Consider the following 22,853-nt stretch of genomic DNA (forward strand, 5'->3'; position numbering starts at 1 on the left):
ACAAGGTTCCCATGGTTGGGTCTCTTTAACACAACAAAATTGTTTTGTCCATGCCAAGCTGGACACTATTGACTTGAGAGAGGGCTCTCTAAGTAGAATGTCATTAAGGTGATGAAAAGAAACATGTTGAATGTAGATCGTCTAGATGGTCTTATGCGAGTATCATTAAATAGCCCAGGTACTTCATTGTGTGCAATTGGATCGTGTAATTTGTAAAAATGTAAAATATAGAAGGGCTAGTTAGATATCTATAAATTTTGAGAAACAAATCCATGTTTTTGGGAATTATACTGATGTGTGTCATGATAATATGCATAGTTATACAATTCATTGGTCTCTTTCACTATTGAAAAGTTGTCGCATACCTAATAAGTAAAATTATTTCCAAAACTATCATTTGACAAGTAAATTTAATGAAAATTTCATATGGAATGTTTACTTGAGTGACAAGAGTGATTGCTTAAACATCATTGCTCAAGTCCATGATGACATTATCCATGTAGAGAAAAGAGTGACATTCAATCAATTAGTCAAGTGCTTATTGTCCTCAATGTTTGTTGACATTGATATATACTTCAAGGCACATGCTTTATGTATCATGTGTGAAATAGTGTTTTTATTTCTAAGGCCTCAACAAAATTATATAAATTGTCTTCTCCAATACCATTACCCAATGCTATTACCACCATTAATATAAGATCGAAACATCATTATAAGATATGGGTTGTGCATGACATAAGCCCCGTCTCAATCACCACATATTGATCGTGAACACCATAGAACATGCGTGGAGAACAATCATCAACCAATATGTGAACCATAGCTCGAATAATAATCATAGATAAAGACATAGGTTGAATTTTGAACATCATAGATTGAGATACGAGATATCATTTCAGATCATGACAGAAACTGACAACACGAGGCCAAATCCGATAATCGTGGAACGAATAAGATGCGATATTCATTGTCGATCATTGCAAAAAGCAATTGCACGAGGCCAAGTTTCGAGCATCATAAGCTTGGACATGGAAGGATCATTCAGATAATCGGTGGCTTCCACGTGAGCCATGACAGACCGATCATCCCAAACAAGCAAGCAAGCAAGTAGGGGAGGGCTATTTGGATCGTGATAGACACGATTTGTTTTTGTTGGGCAGGTGTGCCTCACTAGGGCCGTTCGGATCGTGATAGCGATAGATAGTGGACACAAATTGTTTTGTTGGGCAGGTGTGCCCCCCCCATTAATGGCCCCCCCTCCCCAATGGGTGGCCAATTGTTGGCCGTCCATCTTCCATTTTTAGCCATTTTCCATTTCTGTCCCTTTTCCCTGCCATCATCATCATCATCATCATCATCGTCTTCGTCTTCTGCTGCTTCTTCTTCAGTCCATAGATCCTCACTACTCTGATACATGCTTTCTTCACCGGCGATGGAGTCCACTACCATCGATTTCATCAATCAGACTTTCCCTAATGGTTAGTTATCTCTCTCTCTCTCTCTCTCACTCAGAAGAAGTAGATCCGAATCATGAAGAAACGATAGAGAAATCACGGTATCTTCTTCCGCGATGAGATGAACCTGAGATCTAATTTCTGTCTTCGGTTCGAATGAATTACATCTATAGTAATGCATTTCGAAGGAAATTACAGAGTATCTGTAGCTCAAATTGAGCTCTTCGAAACGAGCGAAAAATAATTTCGTCGCAACTCAGAAAGATGTGACACAGAAACAAAGCTAGAACTCTTCTCTTTGGAAGAAAATTTTCTCTTTGCAAGAAGAAACCACATTTATGTGTTTTCTCAAAGAAATGATGGAGAAATGAATGAATCAGTGAGGTGACTTCGATCTCCTGGTTGAAATCAATCACAGCTAAATATTTTCTCCTTGGAGAAATAACAGAGAAATGAGTGATCTAGGAGATTTCTATGTTCCATTCGTATGAATGAGTTGGAAGAAATGATAAAAAATCATCTCTAATGATCGATCTGTGTGGCCTCTATGTTGCATTTGCCTGAATCATAGCTATACGTTTGCTCTGAATAATGCATAAGGGCAAGAATTTTACATCACAGTGAAAGAAAGCACAGCATGTATGAGCTTTTGGCAGTGGTAATAAAATTAAATGGGTAGGAGAGATTTGCACTGGTTCAGGTCCGGACATAACCGATCTCAATAGATGTGGATTCTAATGTCAGATAGTGGATGAGTAATGTATGATGGTCTGGATCTACGAAGCTGGTGAGATGCAACATAGATAGCAAGATCAGTGCCGTATGACAAGCTGTAGCATAGCTATTTCAAATGCTAGATCTTCCCAATGGGTTCTCATGGAGATGCATGCAATCTGTTTGCTGGTCTGCAATGCTGTTTATGAAGATACATCGTCTATCGCTCATTTCTGGACCTTTGGACATTCTTGTCATGTGCATTATATATATATCACAGATGTAGGTAAAACTAAGATAGAGGCCAAACATACGAGATTTAACTTCACCGGATCATGTATACCAACCTGTAATGTGCCGCTGATCCTAGATGGAAGTCAGTAACAGAGTTGTGTGCAGTAGTAGATTGGCAAACATAACAAAATGGAAAAAAATTTGAAATGTATTAATGGCTGAAAACAGTATAAGACATAACCAGGCGAAGATTACTGTGAAAAGCTTGTGGTTGGATTGGAGAGAGAGAGAGAAAGAAAGAAAGAAAGAAAGAAATATTAACGTCTTTTAAGAGGCCAAAATGGCCTATGAGACCAAACAAGTGATTATGTCTTAAGTATTGTCTTGTCTTTGAGAACAGCAAATCAAAATAAAATAAATATTACTCAGTAAATATAAAAGTAAATAAGATAAAAAGAGATGAAAAGATCTGGTTTCGGCACGTTGGAGAAAGAAAGATATATGAACGTCTTCTAAGAGGCCAAAATGGCATATAAGACCAAACAAGAGATTACATCTTAAGTGCTGTCTCGTCTTTGAGAACAACAAACCAAAATAGAGATATTAACGTCTTTTAAGAGGCCAAAATGTCCTATAAGACCAAACAGGAGATTACATCTTAAGTGTTTTCTCATCTTTGAGAACAACAAACCAAAATAAATGTTATCAGGTAAAAAAAAGGTAAATAAGATAAAAAGTGACTAAAGGATCTTGTTATTGGTACATGTACAATTCTCAAGTCAGATATATTGTAATTTTATATTGTAATTTTTTTCTTCGAAAGATCCATAGGATATGTTCATCCAGAATGGAGAGGTTTCCAAAGCGACGGAAGCACCTAGGATGGTAGGAGATAATGACCTTTATCATGGTCCATGAGCCTGGGCCCTATGTCCAAGGCAAATTGCTGTTGTCCAATCTACTGTAACCCCATTGTTATGTCCTGGGGCTAAAGAAACTTGTGATTGTTCTTTGTTGATGAGCTTGCGTGGCTGTATTATTGTCCTTCAACAATTTTTCCTTGTGGCTCTTGAGTTCTAGCTAGAAAACCCCCAAGCATTGTTGGTACCCATATTCCATTACCTTGCCTACTGAGCCGAAGCCTTGCTTAAAGAAGCATTGGTATCTCCTCTTATTTCATATGAAATACTATAGTGACAAACATAGTGTTCTTCAAATTCCATCCCTTGATGACACAATTGGCAAATTCTTTCTACAGGTATTTGTGTATATCAGCCTGCCTTGACGTGATGAAGTTCGCAGCGGTCTAATGACACTGCGCAGCGCATAGGATAGATTTATGTCTACATAAGATGGCCTGATGATGAATCCATCCTCTAATATGTAAAAAGTGTGTCTTATAGTGGGCCATCTTCCTACCAAGTGATGTTTTGGAATTAATCCATGTTTTCTTGTTTTCCAAGTTAATAATATCAGTTTGGATCTCTCTATTCTTTTCCACTCTGGTTTCACATTTAGATGGGGACAATCCAAGATAATTGAAATGGAGGTATTGCATTTACGTTTATGCCATGTGACTCAAACCACTGACCAACAATGAAAGTCTCCATGTTGAACAATTTGTTTTGATGACAAAAGTGCCAACCTTGAGTACTTCGTTTAGGTAGCTCCCAGTCGCTAATCAGAATAATGCCTCGATGATTATGGGGTCTGCTCGCATCTTTGCCCAGATTATATAATGGGGCACTGATGCTTTGCTCCTTATCATGCAGGCAATCAAAGAGACTAAAGGTCTCTCTAAATCTTTCCAGTTATTTGCTTTGTAAATACTCAGTCCCCATGTTTCTACTCTATAGAGAAGAGTTGATGTCACATGTGTATCAAATAGCGCAATTTAGTTTGTGGTTCTTGGAGCTGCAAATGTACACATTGTCTTTCAAGAGCACCAAGGACTACATATCCGCTAGAAAGTCGGGCACAAGCAGCCTCCCATAAGGAGAACCTAGGCCCTGTAAATGTTACATCTAAGTATGTGTAGGAGTGTGTGTGCCACCCTTTTCTATCCCAAGAAGAATTCTGGTGTTACCCATGCTTGAGTGGTGTTAAACACCATCACTATAGTTTTATCCATGTTTATTGACGAACCTTTGTCCCTACAAAATACTTTTAAGGCGTTCAGAAAGAAAAATATATCAATGTCCCTAAAACCATAATGGCCAATGAGAAGTGGCAAAGCTTACAACGGTTAAGGTTTCCATTTCTTAGACCTACCCAAATGGTTCTGCCACAAGGGAGAACTTTTAAAATTTTAAAATACTTCACAACAAAAGAAATGTCTTTCCTCAGTAGCTTCCTGAAACTAAATTCCATTGAAATGTAGTTATCAACAACTTATAATAAGGGTTGGTATCTGATCATTGGAAGTGAAATTTCTGCCTTCTGAAAATATCCATCATGGAGTGATCCGATATAGAAATCTTGTTGGGATTAGAAGGGCCTCCCCAATCTCGTTTGATGATGGTTTTGATCGTATGAAGATATGCACATTGTGGCGTGATTCCGGTTGCCATTAGCAACATTCACAGCAGAAGAGCAGTACATTGTCTTTACCTGTCATGTTTCCACTTTGGCCAGAGTGTTTGCTTGTGTGTTACGAGGAGTGTCTCTATTAGTATATGTGTGGTAGAAATTGGTTAAAGTTCTTTGTGTAGGTGAATAAATTAATGTCGACCTTTCCCCCAAGAGCCATCAAGTTTAGAAGGAAGAGTGCTAAACATTTTGATAATTGTACTCAATCACTCTACAAAGAGGTCGAAATCCTCCCTAAAGAGACATGGATGTCTTGCCCTGATCTCATAATAGACCGGGCAATGACAGACATAATGTTCTGCATATTCAACTTGTGTTACAAAGCTGCAAATGTGGTCCTCTATCCTTAGTTAAGAAATGATGTCTGGACCTATACTGTTGCTGTGTGAATGGCATGCGACATGTCTCAAGTTCTTGACTTGAATAATGAAATCATCTGCTGAAGTGTGTAAGAAAAATGATTTATCATTGACCATCTTTGGGCAAAATACCACCTCTTCAGAAAAAATTTAACCTATTTTCATAAAGCTTTTAAGTGCCTTATATAGGGCCTAACCTAAAGAGAATTTATATGGCACAACTTTATGATCGGATGCACACACCTCCATACACATCGAAATTCAATGCTAACTAGACTGATCATATGCCGATCTTGGGGTTTGCTGGCCTTGGCCTCCATGATTTTACTCTAACCATGCAATGTCTTCTTGGACGCTTTCAAAAATTCCAAGGGAGTAAGAAAAATAAATAATATGATGTAAAAGAAAAAAAGTAATACCTCACGGTGACAATTGCCTTGAACTTTGAGGTGTATTAGAAGAGAGAGATTTTATCTCTCAGTACATACATGTAATTCTCATGGCATTCAGAATCATTGAGTAAGGTAGTAGTTACTGCAATATAGATAATTTAATGGAGAATGAAAATCGTGGAGGTAATTCATCAGCCAGGTTGGATCAAGTCAGAAATTTGCAAGCTACTGTGGTGTTGCTGTATATATATGCCAAGGCTCAGCACTCAGCCTGATGATGGAGTTTTGAGTACACCATATGCAGATGATGCACAACTTTGTGGATCTCTTGACCTAGTCTCGTGGTTCAGAAAAATGGCTGAAGCATCTGTTGAAGATCTGTGTCAGGCTGATGGAGACTAAATGGCTGTTGGATAATGGCGTCAGGGGGGCATGTTCACATGGAAGAAGCTGCACTTGTTCAAGCATTATAGAGGATGATTTTATCTCTTTAAACAACTAAGAATTTAATAACCAATGCATCTACTCATGATATAAGGTTGGAGAATGCGAATATTGAAGCAGAAGATGAATTGCAGGATGAGGTGATGTAACTCAGTTTTCTTTTGTAGCATTAGGTAGGGTTCAGTTCGGATCTGACAACAGCTGCATCACAATAAACTAGGATCCAGTATTATGAAGCATGTTCAATACAGTAAGTGCAGATGAGATTATCTAATGAGCGTATTGTTTGAATGTAGCGAATTGTGTTTGGATCTCCTCAACAAGTCTCCTGGTTCTTTGGGACCTTTATCCAATGAATCAACCTAAAACAGTTAGAGATTTTCTTCATTTTATCTTCTTTTACATGTGCTAGGGATTGTTCTAATTCCTAATTGAAGCCATAACTAGGAAAAAAGTACATTCTCAGTCGCTAATTGTGGAGCTAATTTGGAGAATAGACAAGATTGGAGCAACTGTGGAAACTTCTGTAGAAGGTTGGGATTAGAAAGAGGACTCGTGATCTTTGTCAGATGATCAGTTGAGGGGATACGTTTGCATGGAACAAGCTACATGAATATGAGTGCAAGAAAATAACTCCTGAGTGGTTGAGAATTGATCAATACAGCTACCCTGATATATGAGGAATGAAGCCCTGATTGGGAAAGGTGCCATTTGAAATGATATATACTTTCTGACTGAGCACCGTAAATTATCTCTCCATGTAAATACTCTTCATTGATATAATGTTAATCTTGCTTTCCATGCCTTCCATGATCTCCATGATATCCCATGATATTATGATTGTAATGAGGTTGGTTTCTTGTAGGCCACTTTGGCCCTCATAAAAATGTTAATACAGTCATTCATTCATTCATTCTTTTTCTGTCTCGATGTAATCTTGTAATATTGATCACATATAGTGCTGAGCAGGGACATCCTTAGTTAAGACTGTAAAGATGGTTTGAGAAGTACCAAACTTCAATTAGCAAAAAATTATCTTTATATATGTACCAGTGGTTGAAACATTTTATCTCTATGACACAGAAGGATCACTGGTTGCAGTGGAGCCAATCATACAGAAATTGCGGAACAAAATTCAACAAGTTGATGCTGAGATATTGGCAGCAGTTCGCCAACAAGTGATTTCCTACTTTCTCAATGATTTCATTATTTCCATCAATAATATCTATTCATGCTATGGTATATTACTATAATTATACTGCTCTTTAGAGTTCCTCAGGAACAAAAGCTAAGGAAGACCTGGCAGCTGCAATGCGAGCAATTCAGGTAAATTGTTTTGAATGTATTGATTTTTATGAAGGCTATATTCTTGACTTTAAGCCGTTGGTTACTGAAAATTTTGACATATGCAGGAGCTCACACAAAGGATAAAAGAAATAAAAGGAAAAGCAGAACAAAGTGAAGTGATGGTACAGGAGATATGCCATGATATTAAAAAGTTGGACTTCGCCAAGAAACATATTACAACAACAATAACTGCACTCCATCGCCTTGCAATGCTGGGTATTATTTTATTATTTATTTGAGAATCAATGCTGATACTTGAGGATGGGAAGTGAGGTTGATGCTATTCAATGCTATGGTGGTCCAAGCATTGCTTTATGTAGTGGATGTGTGGGGTGACACTATCTCACTCAGGTGCATGGAATAAAATAGAGAAGATTCAAAAATTGTTCTTAGTCACTTGGGAGTAAAATCTTCAATATCCTGTCCTGTCATGCTATATATAGAAACAAGTGCTTGTCCAATAGAGGAACAGGCCATGCAAAAAGTATAAAAGTATATCACAAAAATAAGAGTATGCTTGGTCATAGATTGCTGAAACAAGCTTGGAATGTAGGATGCAAAGTACACGAAACACATAAGAGAAAAATCCTCTTATCTGTCTGGGTGCTTGACATTATGAAATGGTGTAAGAGGTGGGGGGTAGAAGATCTATTGGAGTTCTAAGGTGATGCTATGAAGTATGTGATCATCGAGGATAGATTACTAGAGGCACTAACGATGAAGTGACAAGATGCCAAAGTGTCAAAATTGGAATATTACATTGCAAATATTAACCCCCAATGTTGGCCCCAATACAAGGTTAAGCATTGGCTCTCGGAGAGCCTTAGCACTTCTTTGAACTCACTCAGACAATTTAGATGTTGTGGTAACATCATGGCATCGATGAAAACCTAGTGGAAGATGAATAACACTTATCTCATGCTCAGCGTATAAGGTAATTCATGAGAAATATTATCACTCGATATGTCAAACTCGAATGTCCACCAAGAAGGTTGAGCACACACGTGGGCGCATGATTTTCACAGTTCCTTGGAATGAGTTGCATACATGATAACATGTTGATGTGGTCCCATAGGTCAAAATTGGCCTTTTCATGGACGATAAAACATCTATTCTATTCTCCTTGGTTCCATCTGCTTTTAAGGCCATAGAAAGTGGTTGGATAAACTCAAGCATCATAATTTTCACTCGGTCATCTTTGGGCTAACCACCTTAGTTAGTTGAGTAGTGGAAGGTGCAATCTCCAAGGAGGGTTGTGTAGATGGCTATCATCTGTCCCTTGAAGAAGATGATATCTCCCTCTGTTTTGTCTGTGATGAGACGACTGCGTGGGTTCACTTAAAGGAAGAATGCTTGTGTTAATATCTTTGACTATGATATAACCCCCCTGAAGGCATGCGTGATGCTGTCTTGGACACGTTATGGCAGTTAAATGAGCTTTGAACAGGCACCAAAAAGAGTGGATGGGAAAAATCCACCCTCCCTCATCTAGGTTCTCACATGTTTGTTTCCAAAAATCTCTTGCTTGGTTTGTTTACATTGTGGAAAGGTTTTATTCTTAATCGAATTATGGATAATATCAAGTGTGTCTCTGGACATTTACAGAACGGTTTTTTTTTGCTTAGATAAGCTTGCACCATCATAGTATTTCCCAGCTAATAGGTTCTGTGTGTATATATATATTTCTGGTAGAGCTTAAGTTAGCATCATTCTTGCTTCTCTCAAGTCAAGGCAAAAGAACTTTGTTCAAAGTGCATGGAATTACTTAAAATAAAACAAGACAAATTTTTTTATCAGGAACTGAAAAAACTTATCACACTGCTCTTATTAAAAATGCAGTTTCAGCTGTTGAACAATTGCAAACAATGGCATCCAAACGTCAATATAAAGAAGCGTCAGGACAACTAGAGGTCTGTAGAAACACCTATTTTCTTACATGTTGGTTGATTACGAAGACTTGCAAGATTATAATGCTATTGCTTTGCAAACAAGCTATTTTCTTACATGTAGAAACACCTATTTTCTTACATGTTGGTTGATTACGAAGACTTGCAAGATTATAATGCTATTGCTTTGCAAACAAGCTATTCATATATCATTTGTTCTTAGAATGTTGTATGTTTGATATTTGACATTATTTGCTCTATGTGCGTTAAAGAATTTTGGGGTTTTCCTCCTATGACTTGGTACACTCTGCTGTCTAAATGCTATCATAGACTTCTGGGGCTTCATAATACCACATGTCAAACCATAAACTTTGATATTCATATATGATTTGTTCTTAGAATGTTGTATGATTGATATTTGCAGGCAGTAAATCAACTGTGCGCACATTTTGAAGCCTATCGTGATATACCAAAAATTAGTGAATTGCGAGAAAAATTCAAGAGCATAAAGCAGATGTTGAAATCACATGTATTTTCAGATTTCTCAAGGTACTCTGTGGTCTTTAAAATTCAGTTAAAATTCAGCTGTGTTTTTAAAATTTGTTTTTCCTAGGGAGGGATTTCTATTGAAAAGCTACATTGATCAGATACAATTCATGCAAATTTGGAAAGAAGACTAGAAAGACAGGTTATGGATAAGTGACCAGTTGTAGCTGGAACTTGTCTAAGACTCAGTAGATATCCATAATCCAATTGGGGCTATATAGTACTAATTGGATGATGAGTGGGAAACTAGATTCATAATCTAGGTGGTTTCATTCTCCCTACAAAGATTTGCTTATGAATATCATCAGATTACCATGATTCATCCTGATCATTATCGAAACAATGCAGATAAGCTTTCAACTTTTATGACATCTATTGACATGGTGAATGCACATTCTTTGTGGCTTTACAATTCATCATATTTGAATGAATTTCTTTTTTCATTTTCTATTGGAGTCCAAAGCTTCATGTGGTTGAGCTTGTTAATCACACTTATAGTGTGATAGAAAGTATTACTTCAGAATTGAGCCATATTGTGATTCTTTGGGAGTTTTCAGAGTGGTAGAGCTAGTATATGCATGTTTATGCAAAAATAAAAATGTTGTCTTGTAGGGTCATGAGAAAGACTACTATAATGTGCTGCCAAGGGTTGCTAACAAGGTGGTTTATCAAGCCCACCCCATTTTAATCCAGCCTTTATGATGAACCGTTTCATGATGAGCTGGGGGCCAGCTGGAGGTATGGCTGAGCTGCTCAAGGTAATGGTTAGTGGGTGAAATACTTGTCCCTGGAAGAATTGGCCCCTGATACCAAATAACTTTAGATGGAGTGGATCCCGTAATGGCCATAGAGAGAAATATTGATAGAGACAAAAGATTTGAGGATTGGATCTCGAGCAAAAACCTACAATAAAATCTGCAAACAAACTATTATTCGATTTTTATACAACCTATTATTTGGCTTGATCAGGAAATACAACCTATTATTCGATTTTCTGAGAGCATCGGCCTCAAAACTGATCTAGAAATCTAAGAAAGAGTTTCATCTTGCTTCTCTTCTGTTGAAGAACTGTTTAGATGGATCTTGCATGCGGAATCACCGGAAATGGAAAAGTAAAATGTTTGTTGATACATTTTCTTGGATCGAGTTGAGTCTTTTGATAATAAATAATTTAGGCTTGTTTGCATAGAAGATTTTGATGAAAATTCTATCTCACTGCCTTCTATAGATATGATTTAGTATATCTTTTTTATGTTTGTTATGAGCTTTAAAAGTAAAACTGAATTTCCTGACTCACCTGTGTGACATATTATAATTTTCAGCTTAGGTACAGCACGCTTAAAAGAGGATGGAAATGTAATGCAACAACTGGCAGATGCATGCTTAGTAGTTGATGCACTTGATGCATCTGTAAGAGAAGAACTCGTCAATACTGTATGCAACAAGGAATTAACTGCTTATAAGCAAATATTTGAAGGAACAGGTCCTTTCATATTTTGGATCTATTCAAGATAAACATTTGTTGAAATTAGCGCAGTGTATTTGTTTTTTGTCTCAAATAACATGGAGCTATTCATTTGATTTAAAGAGCAGAGCTTGCCAGACTTGATAAAGTTGAGCGGCGATATGCATGGATAAAGCGTCAAATGCGCACAAATGAGGATATATGGAAAATTTTTCCTCCCTCATGGCGTGTCCTATATTTATTGTGTGTTCAATTCTGCAAAGTAACAAGGTGAGTTCTGCATGATTTCAATAATTTATAGATGCTCATTTCTTTCTGGATCCCATTAGTAATAGAAGATGATTAATTCTCCTTAGCATAAGCGGCTTAGAAAAACCTGAGAAATTTCCTGAAGTTCTCGTACTCCATCTACCAGGTCTCATCTTACAGATATTTTAGATGATGTTAAGGAAAAGCCTGATGTGGCAACACTATTACAGGTAGCGAAATAAGGATTTCTGTTGGCTGTTTATGGTAAAACTATGATGTTTGAAGGTTCTAAAACTATAATTGTTTTGCATGAGCACTTACAGACACTGAAGAGCACTACAGATTTTGAGAAAGATCTTGCCCACACTTTTGGTGAAGGAAATGATCCAAATGCTGGGAAGGATTCGGATAGTGCAGATGAATCTGATGATGTGGTGGTGCTTGGAGAGGATGAAAATTCTCCTTCAGTAATCAGGAAGAAATATGAGAAAAAACTTGCTGAGAAAGCTGGAAAAAATGCACAGTCCACAAGTGTAAACAATGTTCATGATTTCAATTCACAAAATTGTGATATATTTATATTGATTTCAATGCAAATTTACTTCAGGGGGATGAAGATAAGGCTATAAAAAATATAGCTGCACGGCCTGTGAGTTTGTTTGCCTTTGTGTTGTTTGAAAGTATTAAGAGTGGAACTTGCTTCTTGAAATCTGAATTTTGTGGTACGCACAGATGAGTTTCCATGGCATAATCTCTTCGTGCTTTGAGCCACATTTGTCAGTTTATGTTGAACTAGAGGAGAAAACATTAATAGAGAGCGTAGATAAACTTGTACAGGTATGGAATAATATGACAGATTGGGTGAAATTATAAATGGAGGTGATGTCAATTTTGCATTCATTCTTAACATATCTACTCCGTCCTTTCTGGAAAAAGGCTGAATCATGGGAGGCTGAAGAAGGTAGTCAAACAAACATCCTTGGAAGCAGCACTCAGGTTTTCTATCACCTATAATGCATATTTCCTGCTATATATGAAGGTTCATACTTTAAGTTCATGTTTATGTCCTCATATTGTATGTGCATTCTATTTGTTCTATTTATACATAATTGTTCACATTAGGTTTTCTGCATAGCTCTATGAATGAACTTTCACCAAGCCTTCCACGGCCGAATGAAGCTATCACTATTCAGAAAAGCAAGTTATTGCATTTTAGTCGTTTGAACTTGGACATATTATGCCAATGTTTTCCTTGCTGTATAGATGAGTAATTGATGGTATTCACATTTGTTAGGAAACAGGCCTCCCTATGTCTCTTTTCGAGTATATAGTAGATAGCCAAGAAAGTAATTTAGATGTGAGGCCTATCATGTCTGCAGATATACATGTTCATATCCATGCACATCTGCCACCCATAAGAAGAGGACATTGACCTGGTTAGGGCCCAAGTCACTTGCAACCAAATTGAAAATAGAGCAGGTTTGTAATAATTGAAACCGTGAGAATGGAGAGGTTCAGCCGTAATGGATCCATGGAGGAGATTGAACACTATGAGAGCCCATGTCAGCATTCTATGGCATACAAGGGAGAAGAAGGCCAATGGCATGCCTGCATTCACAGATGGTTATTCAAAGTGACAAGACAAAAAAATTGATAGAGGGCAGTAAGAAAGCAAAGACTTAATTGCCATTTTTCCTTCATTTTCAACATGGCACCTTTGTCCAGATGACTTTCAATTGCATGTTCAAGTAAGAGGGATCAAGGATCAGGAGAAGAGGCATCACTAAACACATGCAACACAGGACAGGGTGTATGTAGGAAAAATAGGTGCATAAGAAGAGGGGAAATGTCTACTCAAAGGAAATTTCAGCCCATGATATAAACCGGATTACAAAGGTGTATCTTTCCACTATCGTAAACAGTAAATAAAAATAGGACAAGAATGATAGCAATGAACACAAGATTCTTCTATGATCTTGCAGTACAAGAATGAGAGATGATTATTATTTGGCTCGGTACCTCTACTCGCATTGTATGCTGGAGACAGGCAAACTAGCTCTTTGTAGATAACTCAGGGTGGTCAACTTGCAGATAAGATACAGTAAGAGGATAAAGAGTCCCAATGGAGCAGCTGTGCTTTTTAGACAGGTGCCACAACCTATCACTCACATTGATCTCAGAGAAGAAATCTATCGATACTCATGCAGAATGAGAGGAAATGAAGACATGCTATTGTATTTTTCGATATATTCTTCAACTAGAAAGATTTTAAAGCTACCCATTAGTTATGGGTGATAATGATTTCATTGGTGGTAGTCATAATGGAGATTCAACGAGAATTTAGAGGTTCCATGCATGTGTAAGCTTCATACCATAGCTTAGTAATAAATAGTCCACTTCATTTTCTCCATTCCAGTATATCATGGAAGCTCCTTTTACTCATCATAAGCGGAAAAAAGTGACCAATGAAAAGCCTCTGGGAACTAAAATGGCATTCTGTAGAGATCACTTTCTGACATTGACAACTGGTGGCTTTAGTTCCCCCATGATGTGAGATGTGTTTGGGCAGATCCACTATATTGTCACATCAACTTCAGGTGGAGACTGGTAGATACCTTCATTGAGAGTATATGCCACAATTCTCTGTGCCTGTTATGTCATCTTGAGTTGGAGATGGGAATACCACACATGCAGATCCTCAGCCTTCGGATACATCAGAGACAGATCCATTGCCCTCTTCCATGACCAGATCACCTTTATAGAGTTTATGAGAGCTCAAGGTCAGAGGCAGTTTGGACTCTTCTACTAGAGAGCCCCACAGCAACGATACAAGCCCCGATTTTTGGCCCTACACAGATGTAAGCTTCAGAGTACTCTGACCCTCCAAGACTTTCAGCTACCATTTTACTAGTATTCTAAAATCCCTTTACAATATGCATTAGGATTCTGAAGCAAATTCAGAGTGTGAGACTTGATAGACAAATACTTTGCAAATTATACTTCCTGCACCTATGAGGAAATTGAGAAACAGATATTATAGCCAGATTCATTCCATGATCTTTTGATTAAGTATTAATGCTTAACCTTGTGCAGAGATAAATATCACTGATGATCCGTAAGGATACTCTAGCATGACTACTCGCAAATGTATGTTTCATACGGCTCTTTGATTCTCTTGTTCAGTACCTACTACCAAGGCAACTTTTTATTTATTTACTAGATAACTTTTTAGTTTGTAGTTTAGCTTTGATGAGATATAATGATTGTAACTCTTTTACATCTCATAGATAATTTTGACCTCTTTAGAACATTAATATAATCTTTCTTTCTCTCTCTAGAGATAGTACTTTATATGAAGTTGGATACAAGCAGGATCCTATGATATAACATATAAAGTGTTACTGGGAGTCTGAACCATATGTTTCTGTATTTTTGTACTCATTTCAATGTGGAAAACCAATGCTACCAATTATTGTTTCCCTGACCACTGTAGGAATCATCTTAATTTTTGCCACCGAAATTCTTGTTTTCAACTTACCAGAGTCCTGGCATCCACCATATTTATTTTGCTTGCACTAAAATATCCCTCTTTGTTAAACGCATATGCAAGCATTCTTGTGAAATGATGAATAATATTAATTGTTATCCATCTGTGTGATATTCTATGACGTGCTTGAAATTAACCAAAAGGTTCTTGATTGATCATTATTGTAATGTTCTTTTGCTTCTAGGTCTTTCTAATCATTAAGAAGAGCTTGAAGCGCTGTTCCGCTCTTACTAGGAATCAAACACTTTATAATCTGTCTCTGGTATGATTCTGTGCTTGAAAGAACTTTCATGTGATGTAAACATGTTTATGGTTGAGGATTAATTATCCACAGCTTGTGTATTTTGGTACTTACAGGTCTTTCAAAGGGTATTGAAGCACTATGCTTTTAAGCTTCAAAGCATTAGGCTTCCTAAGCCTGGTTCTGGCCTTGTTGCAGCAGCAACTGGAGCTGATAAAGTGAGTTAATAATTGGTTAACTTTTATTTGATTTATGGAATAGAAATGGAGCCACTATTAAGCACAAAATCATTCTAGTAATCCACTTTTCTGAAATCAGATATCTGATAAAGATGAACGAGTGATTTGCTATATTGTCAATACTGCAGAATACTGTCATGAAACAGTAAGTTGGCGAATCCATCTGTTAGTTTTATTTTCCATTTCCATCAAATTTATTTCACAAGCATTGATATTTTCAGAATGTATTATGTTTTGGCTTTTTTTGTGAAATAGCTAAAATGGTTTCACAGTTGTTTCCATCAAACTTGATGTTTTATTTGAAGGGTTAGGCATATGTCGAGGATACCTATGATAAATTTACTGTGATGCAGGAAGATATAGTAAACTTTTGCCTCTACTCCTATCCCTAGACGTAACGAAGTAATGAACTGTAGGTTACAAAAGATCAAATTTCTAGCTCCTTTTAGCATCTTGGTAAGAGGTCTATAGCTGCGAAGAAGAATGTCATGTACAAAGATTACATAAAGGAGAATGCTACCTATAGTGACAGATGTATATATGAACATTGCTTTATTGCATTCAGTGCCAGAAGTTGATTTGGAACCATTAGCGTCTGGATCTTTGTTTAAGTAAATAATCTTTTATTAAGTGTATATATTACCATTGCTTTGTTGCATTCATTGCCCAAAATTATTTTGGAACTGATAGCTTCTGGAACTTTGTTTAAGTAAATAGCATGTTTTTTTTACACATAATCAGGATGGCTAGTGGTTGTTCTATAAGATTATTGTCCTCCAATCATTCATGGAGCAGGGTCTTATCATTCATTTGATGTATGACTAGTTTGAAGTGCGCAGAGTGCTATCAGAATGTGGCATGAAGTGAAACTAAGAAAATGGAGGAGTGTATATTGTATTAATGTGGGAACAAGTTCCCAGGTTTCAGAAAGAGAAATGACTTAGTTTGGTAGCTACACATTTAAGCGTTCTATGTGATATCTGCATTTAGAAACACGTGTAGGGGGGATTGAATGCCAATGTTTCTAAGACTTTGGACTTGGGGGAACTTGTTCCTTTAGGAGGGGACATTACCAACTTGTCGAAGGATAGTATCCTAGAGTCTAGTTATATGCATTCTGATTGCAAAAGATAATATGTTTCCCTCCCACTCATTTTCAGCATGCCATTTCATTGTTGTAGGCTAGAATCCCTGACAAATTTATTGTGGTTATGAAGGCAGGGCAATTGGCTGAAAATATATCGAAGATTATTGATGTGCAATTTTCTGACAATGTTGACATGTCAAGTGTTCAGGTAACCATTAACAGCTTTCTGAATTGGAACACTCTTCAGGTGTGCGTCATTGCTTAACTTAAAAGATGAAACAGGACGAATTTTCAGCAGTGATTACGAGGGCATTGGCCACATTAGTGCAAGGTTTGGAAACAAAATTAGAGGCAGAGCTTGCTGCAATGACACGGATGCCTTGGGCCACTCTTGAAAGTGTTGGAGATCAATCTGAGTAAGTAATAACAGTTGTTTAATAGGGGAGAATCTGAAATATCCCTGGTTTTCTTTTCCCAAATGCCTTTGAATTTTGTTTTTCCTGCCAGTGTCCCTTGTACTCCCAAAAGAGCAACTACATGTGCTATTTGAGCATTTATGCGATAAACTCATCTCTCTTTTGAGTGTTGATCAAGGGTGTATGGGAAAATAACGTAAAGTCAGGGATGTTTTGAAGTTTCTCCTTTTTACTGTCATTGGAGGCATTTCTGACAACCACATAAACTTCTATGCACATTTTTCTTCAAGATAATTTGTCATAATTTTACTGTACTTTTTATGTCTATTAGATATGTAAATGGCATAAGTGCTGCACTGTCCAGTAGTGTGCCTGCAATTGGTGCTCTTCTGTCTCCATTGTATTATCAGTTTTTTCTTGACAAGGTTAGTGTTTTTCTTTGTGGAGGCTGATAAAAACTTCTTAGTCAGTTCTTGTTTGGTTTCAAATATGTGGGCTCAAGTTTTTGAAGCATATGGATGCAGTTAGCAGCCTCATTTGCCCCTCGTTTTCATTTCAATATCTACAAATGCAAGCGAATTTCTGAGACAGGAGCACAACAGGTTTGGGACCAAACTTGTATAAAAAAATCTATAAAGATATATTTGATGCATATAAGGAATTGAAAAAAGTTGTGCTTATATTTTTCGGCAAGAATCAGACATTTATGCTGATGTTGAGTTGTTGAGTGTGATATTTTTGTTGTTAGCCTAGAATCCTTTACCTAGTAAATAACTACAACTTGTTCTCAACTTAAACTAAAGAGTGCAATAGTTGGGATATTTTAAATTTTCTGGAGAAGGAACAAGCAAAAAGGACGACACTCATCGCTATTTAGAGGTCACTCATTTGTTACAGAACAGGCTGTAAACAATTATAAAACCTGTGATCCCTTTGCAGATGTCCTTTCATGCGTTCCTTTATGGAGACTTAAAAAATGGTTCATGTGATTTCCTTTGTTTATAGATGCTGCTGGATACACATGCTGTAAAAACGCTATTGCTTGAAGTTCCCTCCCTTGGTGGTCAGGTCAATATAACTTTCTCAGATTCTTTTTTTTATTTGCATGCCATTTAGAAATGTGTTTCTGTGTGATCTATTTTTTGAAAATCATAATAGTGATCATTTTAGAATGTATTTTTAACACGTAATGCAGAATGCTGCTTCTGCAAGCTACAACAAATTTGTTGGTCGTGAAATGGGAAAAGCTGAGGCCCTCTTGAAGGTATGCATGAATGCCATCACATCACATCACATCAACATGAATACAATGGATAGCATTACCTTTTAAGCCTTCACTTGCATAATTTTGTGAATAGTTGGTGATTGTTTCGATTAACTATATTGCCCAGTCAAATAATAGCTTAAATGAAAAGTTAAATGGCCCTAATGAATAGACATTCTCATCTAGAGCAACCCCAGCCAGACCCCATAAGGGAAAAAGTAGAACCAGGGAACCAACTAGACTGTTTGATTAGTGTTTAGGATTTGTTTATCAATATCTCTAGGATTCTCAGCCTGAGTTTTGAAAGTATTTCTCAACCAACCCCGTCAAGAGGAAATAAAAGAATCAGGAATCTGGAACTAGTTGGTGGAAGTAGTTTCAATTTGTTTTTTGCCTTTATCCCCAAGTCTGAAGAACGATATGCACATCCATGCACTAAGTTTCTAGAATGCTTATTGATGCATATTGATAAACTAGGATTCAATAAGAAAGCATTGTAACTATCAGCATGTCACTCACTATTAATATTTCTTCTTTTGATCAGGTGATTTTATCTCCAGTAGAATCCATCGCAGATACATACAGAACATTATTGCTAGAAGGAACTGCAGCCGACTTTCAGCGGTTGCTTGACTTGAAGGTTTCTATTATCCCATAAAGATTTTATTGCATTGATAGATAACACACGTGCATATCCCTCTCTTACCCCATTAAAACTATTGGTCATATGAACATAATGATTTAACTGTTGCTCATTCAATCTCATTATATATGCTTCAGCTGTTAATAATTCAAGATAACAATTCATACTTTGCTAAAAGTGAATGCTCTGATGCTATTACTTTATTCTTCCCTAAAATATGATTTAGCTATTGGTCATCCTTTGCCATAAAGATAAGTAGTTGCCATTTTATTCTATAAACACTATGATTTAGCTCTAATGAATTTGTACTTTTGTTCTCTTTTCTCGTCTTGCAGGGTTTAAAGAAGGCTGAACAACAACCATTGCTTGATTACTTTAATCGACGAGGAACAACAAGCGGAGTAGTGAGCTTAAGCACTCAATTACCTTCTAGTGTTGTTCCACAAGCGTCTATGGTTAATGTCCCCACATCTTCTACATTATCAACCCCTCCTACTCCTACTGCAGCTCTTATGAGTGTTGTTAATAGAGAGGATATGATGGCAAGGGCAGCTGCTCTTGGTAGAGGTGCGATGGCGCAATCGGCTGCTGCTGCTGCTGCCGTATCTAGCACTGGCTTGAAGAGAATATTTGCTTTGGCTGAGTCGGCAAAGGAAGGAGCCTCCAAGAAAGAGGGAACATTTAGGAAATTGTTCAATACATGAAGAGTGGATGGATATAATGATGGATGGATGATGATTAATAACTTGCATGTTGTCTTCATAATATGCTTCAAAGCGCAAAATAACCCCATGAGTCATTTGAGAATGAATGATAAAGAACTTTTGTGTTTTCTTGTAATATGCTTCAGATGACCAGTTGGCTAGAGTTTGTAAAAAAGTGAGCATCTTAAAAAAGGGATATTTCGGAAATATTCCATGCATAAAAAGTATGAATTGCTGTAATAAATGTTATGAAAGAATATCCACTTGTTGAAGATCAAGAATGAAATTTGGTATTAGTGAAATTTTCAAGGCATTATTATCAGAAAGATACATTAGTCTCGTTTATGAGTGTTGGAGGCAAAAGGAGGTCCCATATTAAGAGAGTGGATTAAACAATCTCATCACGAGTGAATTGATGTTGAGTTTGTTACCAGCTTTCCCTTGAAGCTACTTCAACTTTTTGTGAAAAGATCCATGGTTGAAAAATAAAGTGCTAGTTCCCCTGGGAACAAGGAGAAATGTTTTGGTAGATCAACAAAGCACAAAAAATGTTCTAAGTTAATGTAATGAACATTGCAAAAGAACTTAGAGAGGGATATGAAGAAATTTTGTTTGTAAACTCTCATCCTAGATTGAGTATCAGTCAATGTCCACTTTTAATCTAGGGATAGAAAAATGGGAGGATTGAGTGGTAGCAAAACAAAATATAACATCTAAGGTGCATCAATATTGTGCAAGGTAGTTACATTGATTTGATCAAAATTACATGCTACAATGTGTTTGAATGAATAGTTGGATGGTATCCCATTCATAAAGGGTCTAGTTGGATCATAAAATGGGTTGAAAAATGTTTTGATAAAGCCAAGAAGACAATTGAACATCAAATATGTTTGATATGGCCTAATATCATATATACCTTGATCCTTTGATATGTTCAAAAATATCTATACTAGTTTTCAAGGGTAGACAATAAATCTACCTTGATAAGAAAGTAGATCTTTAAAGCTATTAGGAATTTATACTAGAGAAAATTAGACTACTTGCTACCCCTCAATGTTAGGGGTAATAATATTGATAAACTCCTCCCCTTGTATTTTCAATGGCATTATTTTTCAACTACATACCAAGGGCATTGAAAATTTTGAAATTACAAAATATTATTATTAATGCAAAGAAGAGTAGAAAGAAGAATTTGGTGAAAATATAGAGTGAGGTCGTATTTGGTATCAATACTTAGATTTGCATTGTCAATCAACTAAATTTGCATAGATAAACTTTTAGCAGTTTGATTTAAAAGTAAATGATTGTTTGTGGATGTATAAAGTGATTTATAAAGCTAAGGTGCCAACTATTAGTGTGCATGATGTTAGAATAGAAATTTGTATAGAAAAATATTTCTCAAGATGTGAGCCCACAATGTTAAGGTGTAAAACTCAAGTTCTACTTCTACACTATGGATCTATCTATTTGTCAAGTTGCATATATTATGATGTTTAAACACAATTCTTGTGTGTTAAAAAGCCTTGGAGAGGTATGGATGCTAGTACATGAAGGGAATAGACTCATGAGCATGAAGATTAACTCTTAATATTGCAACGTGTTTAGGTAAATCAATGTAGTACTAGATATAGGTCTCAATCTAGGGTAAAATGAACAACTTTAATATAGAGTTGGATATGCATGGCAAGTGGACGCCAACATCATATGATGCCACTATTCCAAAATGATCTACGATGGATTCCTTTCATGGCACTCACTTATTAAACTTGATGTGTTTATCCAATGTAACCATTGTTGTACGTTGAAGTGATGTTTGTAAATTGCCATATAGTGTAGATATAGTTGGGTCTTTGCAATTACAATTTCTTCTTTTGCCAATACAACTCTTCTCGACATTTTGTTTCTATCATTGTGTGTGTACACAAATTATTAACACAAATATAGAAAAGACAAAACAAAATGCAAATATATCGACAATAGCCTTTCTCATAAAATATTATGTTATTTTCAATACAAGAGTTAAAAATTATGCTTATACCCGCAACATACTACTTATTAGTTCCAAGGTAATAATCTTCACACTAAGGATGTGATAGAGTAATAACACTTGCGTGGTTGCAAACTTTTATAGAATGCGTGAGTATTGCTTGAGTTTTTGTAGTTATAGAAAAAGGTAACATCATTCAAGTCATTTAGCTTTGGTTCCATCAAACAAAACCAACGACATGGTTGCTCAATGTAATTCTGATAGAAAATTGTTCACATTGAACTATAACACATAGATAAGTGACTTATAACTTATTGGAAATAGATCCACAACCTTTATATTTGCAAAAATTTGTTTTGACGAGTTTTGTTAACATTTAAAATATAAAAAGAGTTGATAAGTTAATATGAATCAAGACAAGGTAAGGTAGTATTTGCATGACGGTGGATAATGGGTTGTCATATACCTAGGCGGTGATAATCTTTTGGGAGAGTTTGGAGGATGGTAATGGAAGGTTTAAAAGTTAGATGGTGCAAAACTTGTTGATGTCTAGTATAGAAAAACTATTCCTTTCGAAAGATGTCATGTGTATGGGAGATTTAGATTCCTTGTTATTAACGTGAGAGTTTTAAATTGCAATTTTATGGATAAGGAAAGATGAATAGGTTCTCCGCATCCTCATTAAATTCATGCCAAGCATGACAATGCAATGCTTCTTGATAAAAATGTTATCATATCTCTAGACATGGAAATGTCACATGAGAGTCAGGCTAGAAGGGAATAATTTGTTGCTTGATTTGTATGGGTAGAGCTTGTGGGTGGTTGATCACCAAGAGTGTGAGAAATCAAACACACGAGGAGTTTACCAAATAGACCTTTATTGGTCATTTAGGTTGCCACAAAAATATGTCAGGTCAATTAATTTGCCACGAAAATATGTCTTTTGAAAATGTCAATATACAAAGGAAGGATAATAATACTCCTAACTTATGTGATGAGAGCATTTGTTCTTTTCATGTTCATTACAAGCATGGATTCAAGCATAA

General features: G+C 36.5%; 1 protein-coding gene across 1 annotated transcript; it reads left to right on the forward strand.

Annotated features, from left to right (window-relative positions):
• The first annotated feature begins 1,340 nt into the window (after positions 1-1,340).
• HIT1 (Membrane trafficking VPS53 family protein) lies at positions 1,341-20,118 on the forward strand. Its single transcript, XM_087317303.1, has 24 exons — positions 1,341-1,478; positions 7,270-7,364; positions 7,456-7,512; positions 7,599-7,749; positions 9,373-9,443; positions 9,844-9,968; positions 11,288-11,448; positions 11,559-11,700; positions 11,846-11,909; positions 12,003-12,212; positions 12,287-12,328; positions 12,412-12,516; positions 12,616-12,675; positions 15,411-15,488; positions 15,584-15,685; positions 15,786-15,851; positions 16,924-17,001; positions 17,076-17,209; positions 17,541-17,634; positions 17,734-17,811; positions 18,215-18,277; positions 18,405-18,473; positions 19,018-19,113; positions 19,452-20,118. The coding sequence occupies exons 1-24, from the start codon at positions 1,415-1,417 to the stop codon at positions 19,818-19,820; spliced, it is 2,574 nt and encodes an 857-aa protein (XP_087173429.1). The 5' UTR covers positions 1,341-1,414; the 3' UTR covers positions 19,821-20,118.
• Positions 20,119-22,853: the final 2,735 nt, after the last annotated feature.

This window comes from Azolla caroliniana, unplaced genomic scaffold (genome assembly GCF_043228905.1).
Source record: "Azolla caroliniana isolate FFs.n. ecotype wild unplaced genomic scaffold, voAzoCaro1.0.p SCAF_3, whole genome shotgun sequence".
Classification (NCBI taxonomy): Eukaryota; Viridiplantae; Streptophyta; class Polypodiopsida; order Salviniales; family Salviniaceae; genus Azolla; species Azolla caroliniana.

Bases quoted from the DNA above. Each gene is read 5' to 3' on its own strand.
- HIT1 (XM_087317303.1), top strand. From the start codon at position 1,415: ATGCTTTCTTCACCGGCGATGGAGTCCACTACCATCGATTTCATCAAT. The intron at 7,750-9,372 runs GTATTATTTTAT...TTAAAAATGCAG, and splicing joins CCATCGCCTTGCAATGCTGG to TTTCAGCTGTTGAACAATTG. The intron at 15,489-15,583 runs GTATGATTCTGT...TGGTACTTACAG, and splicing joins CACTTTATAATCTGTCTCTG to GTCTTTCAAAGGGTATTGAA.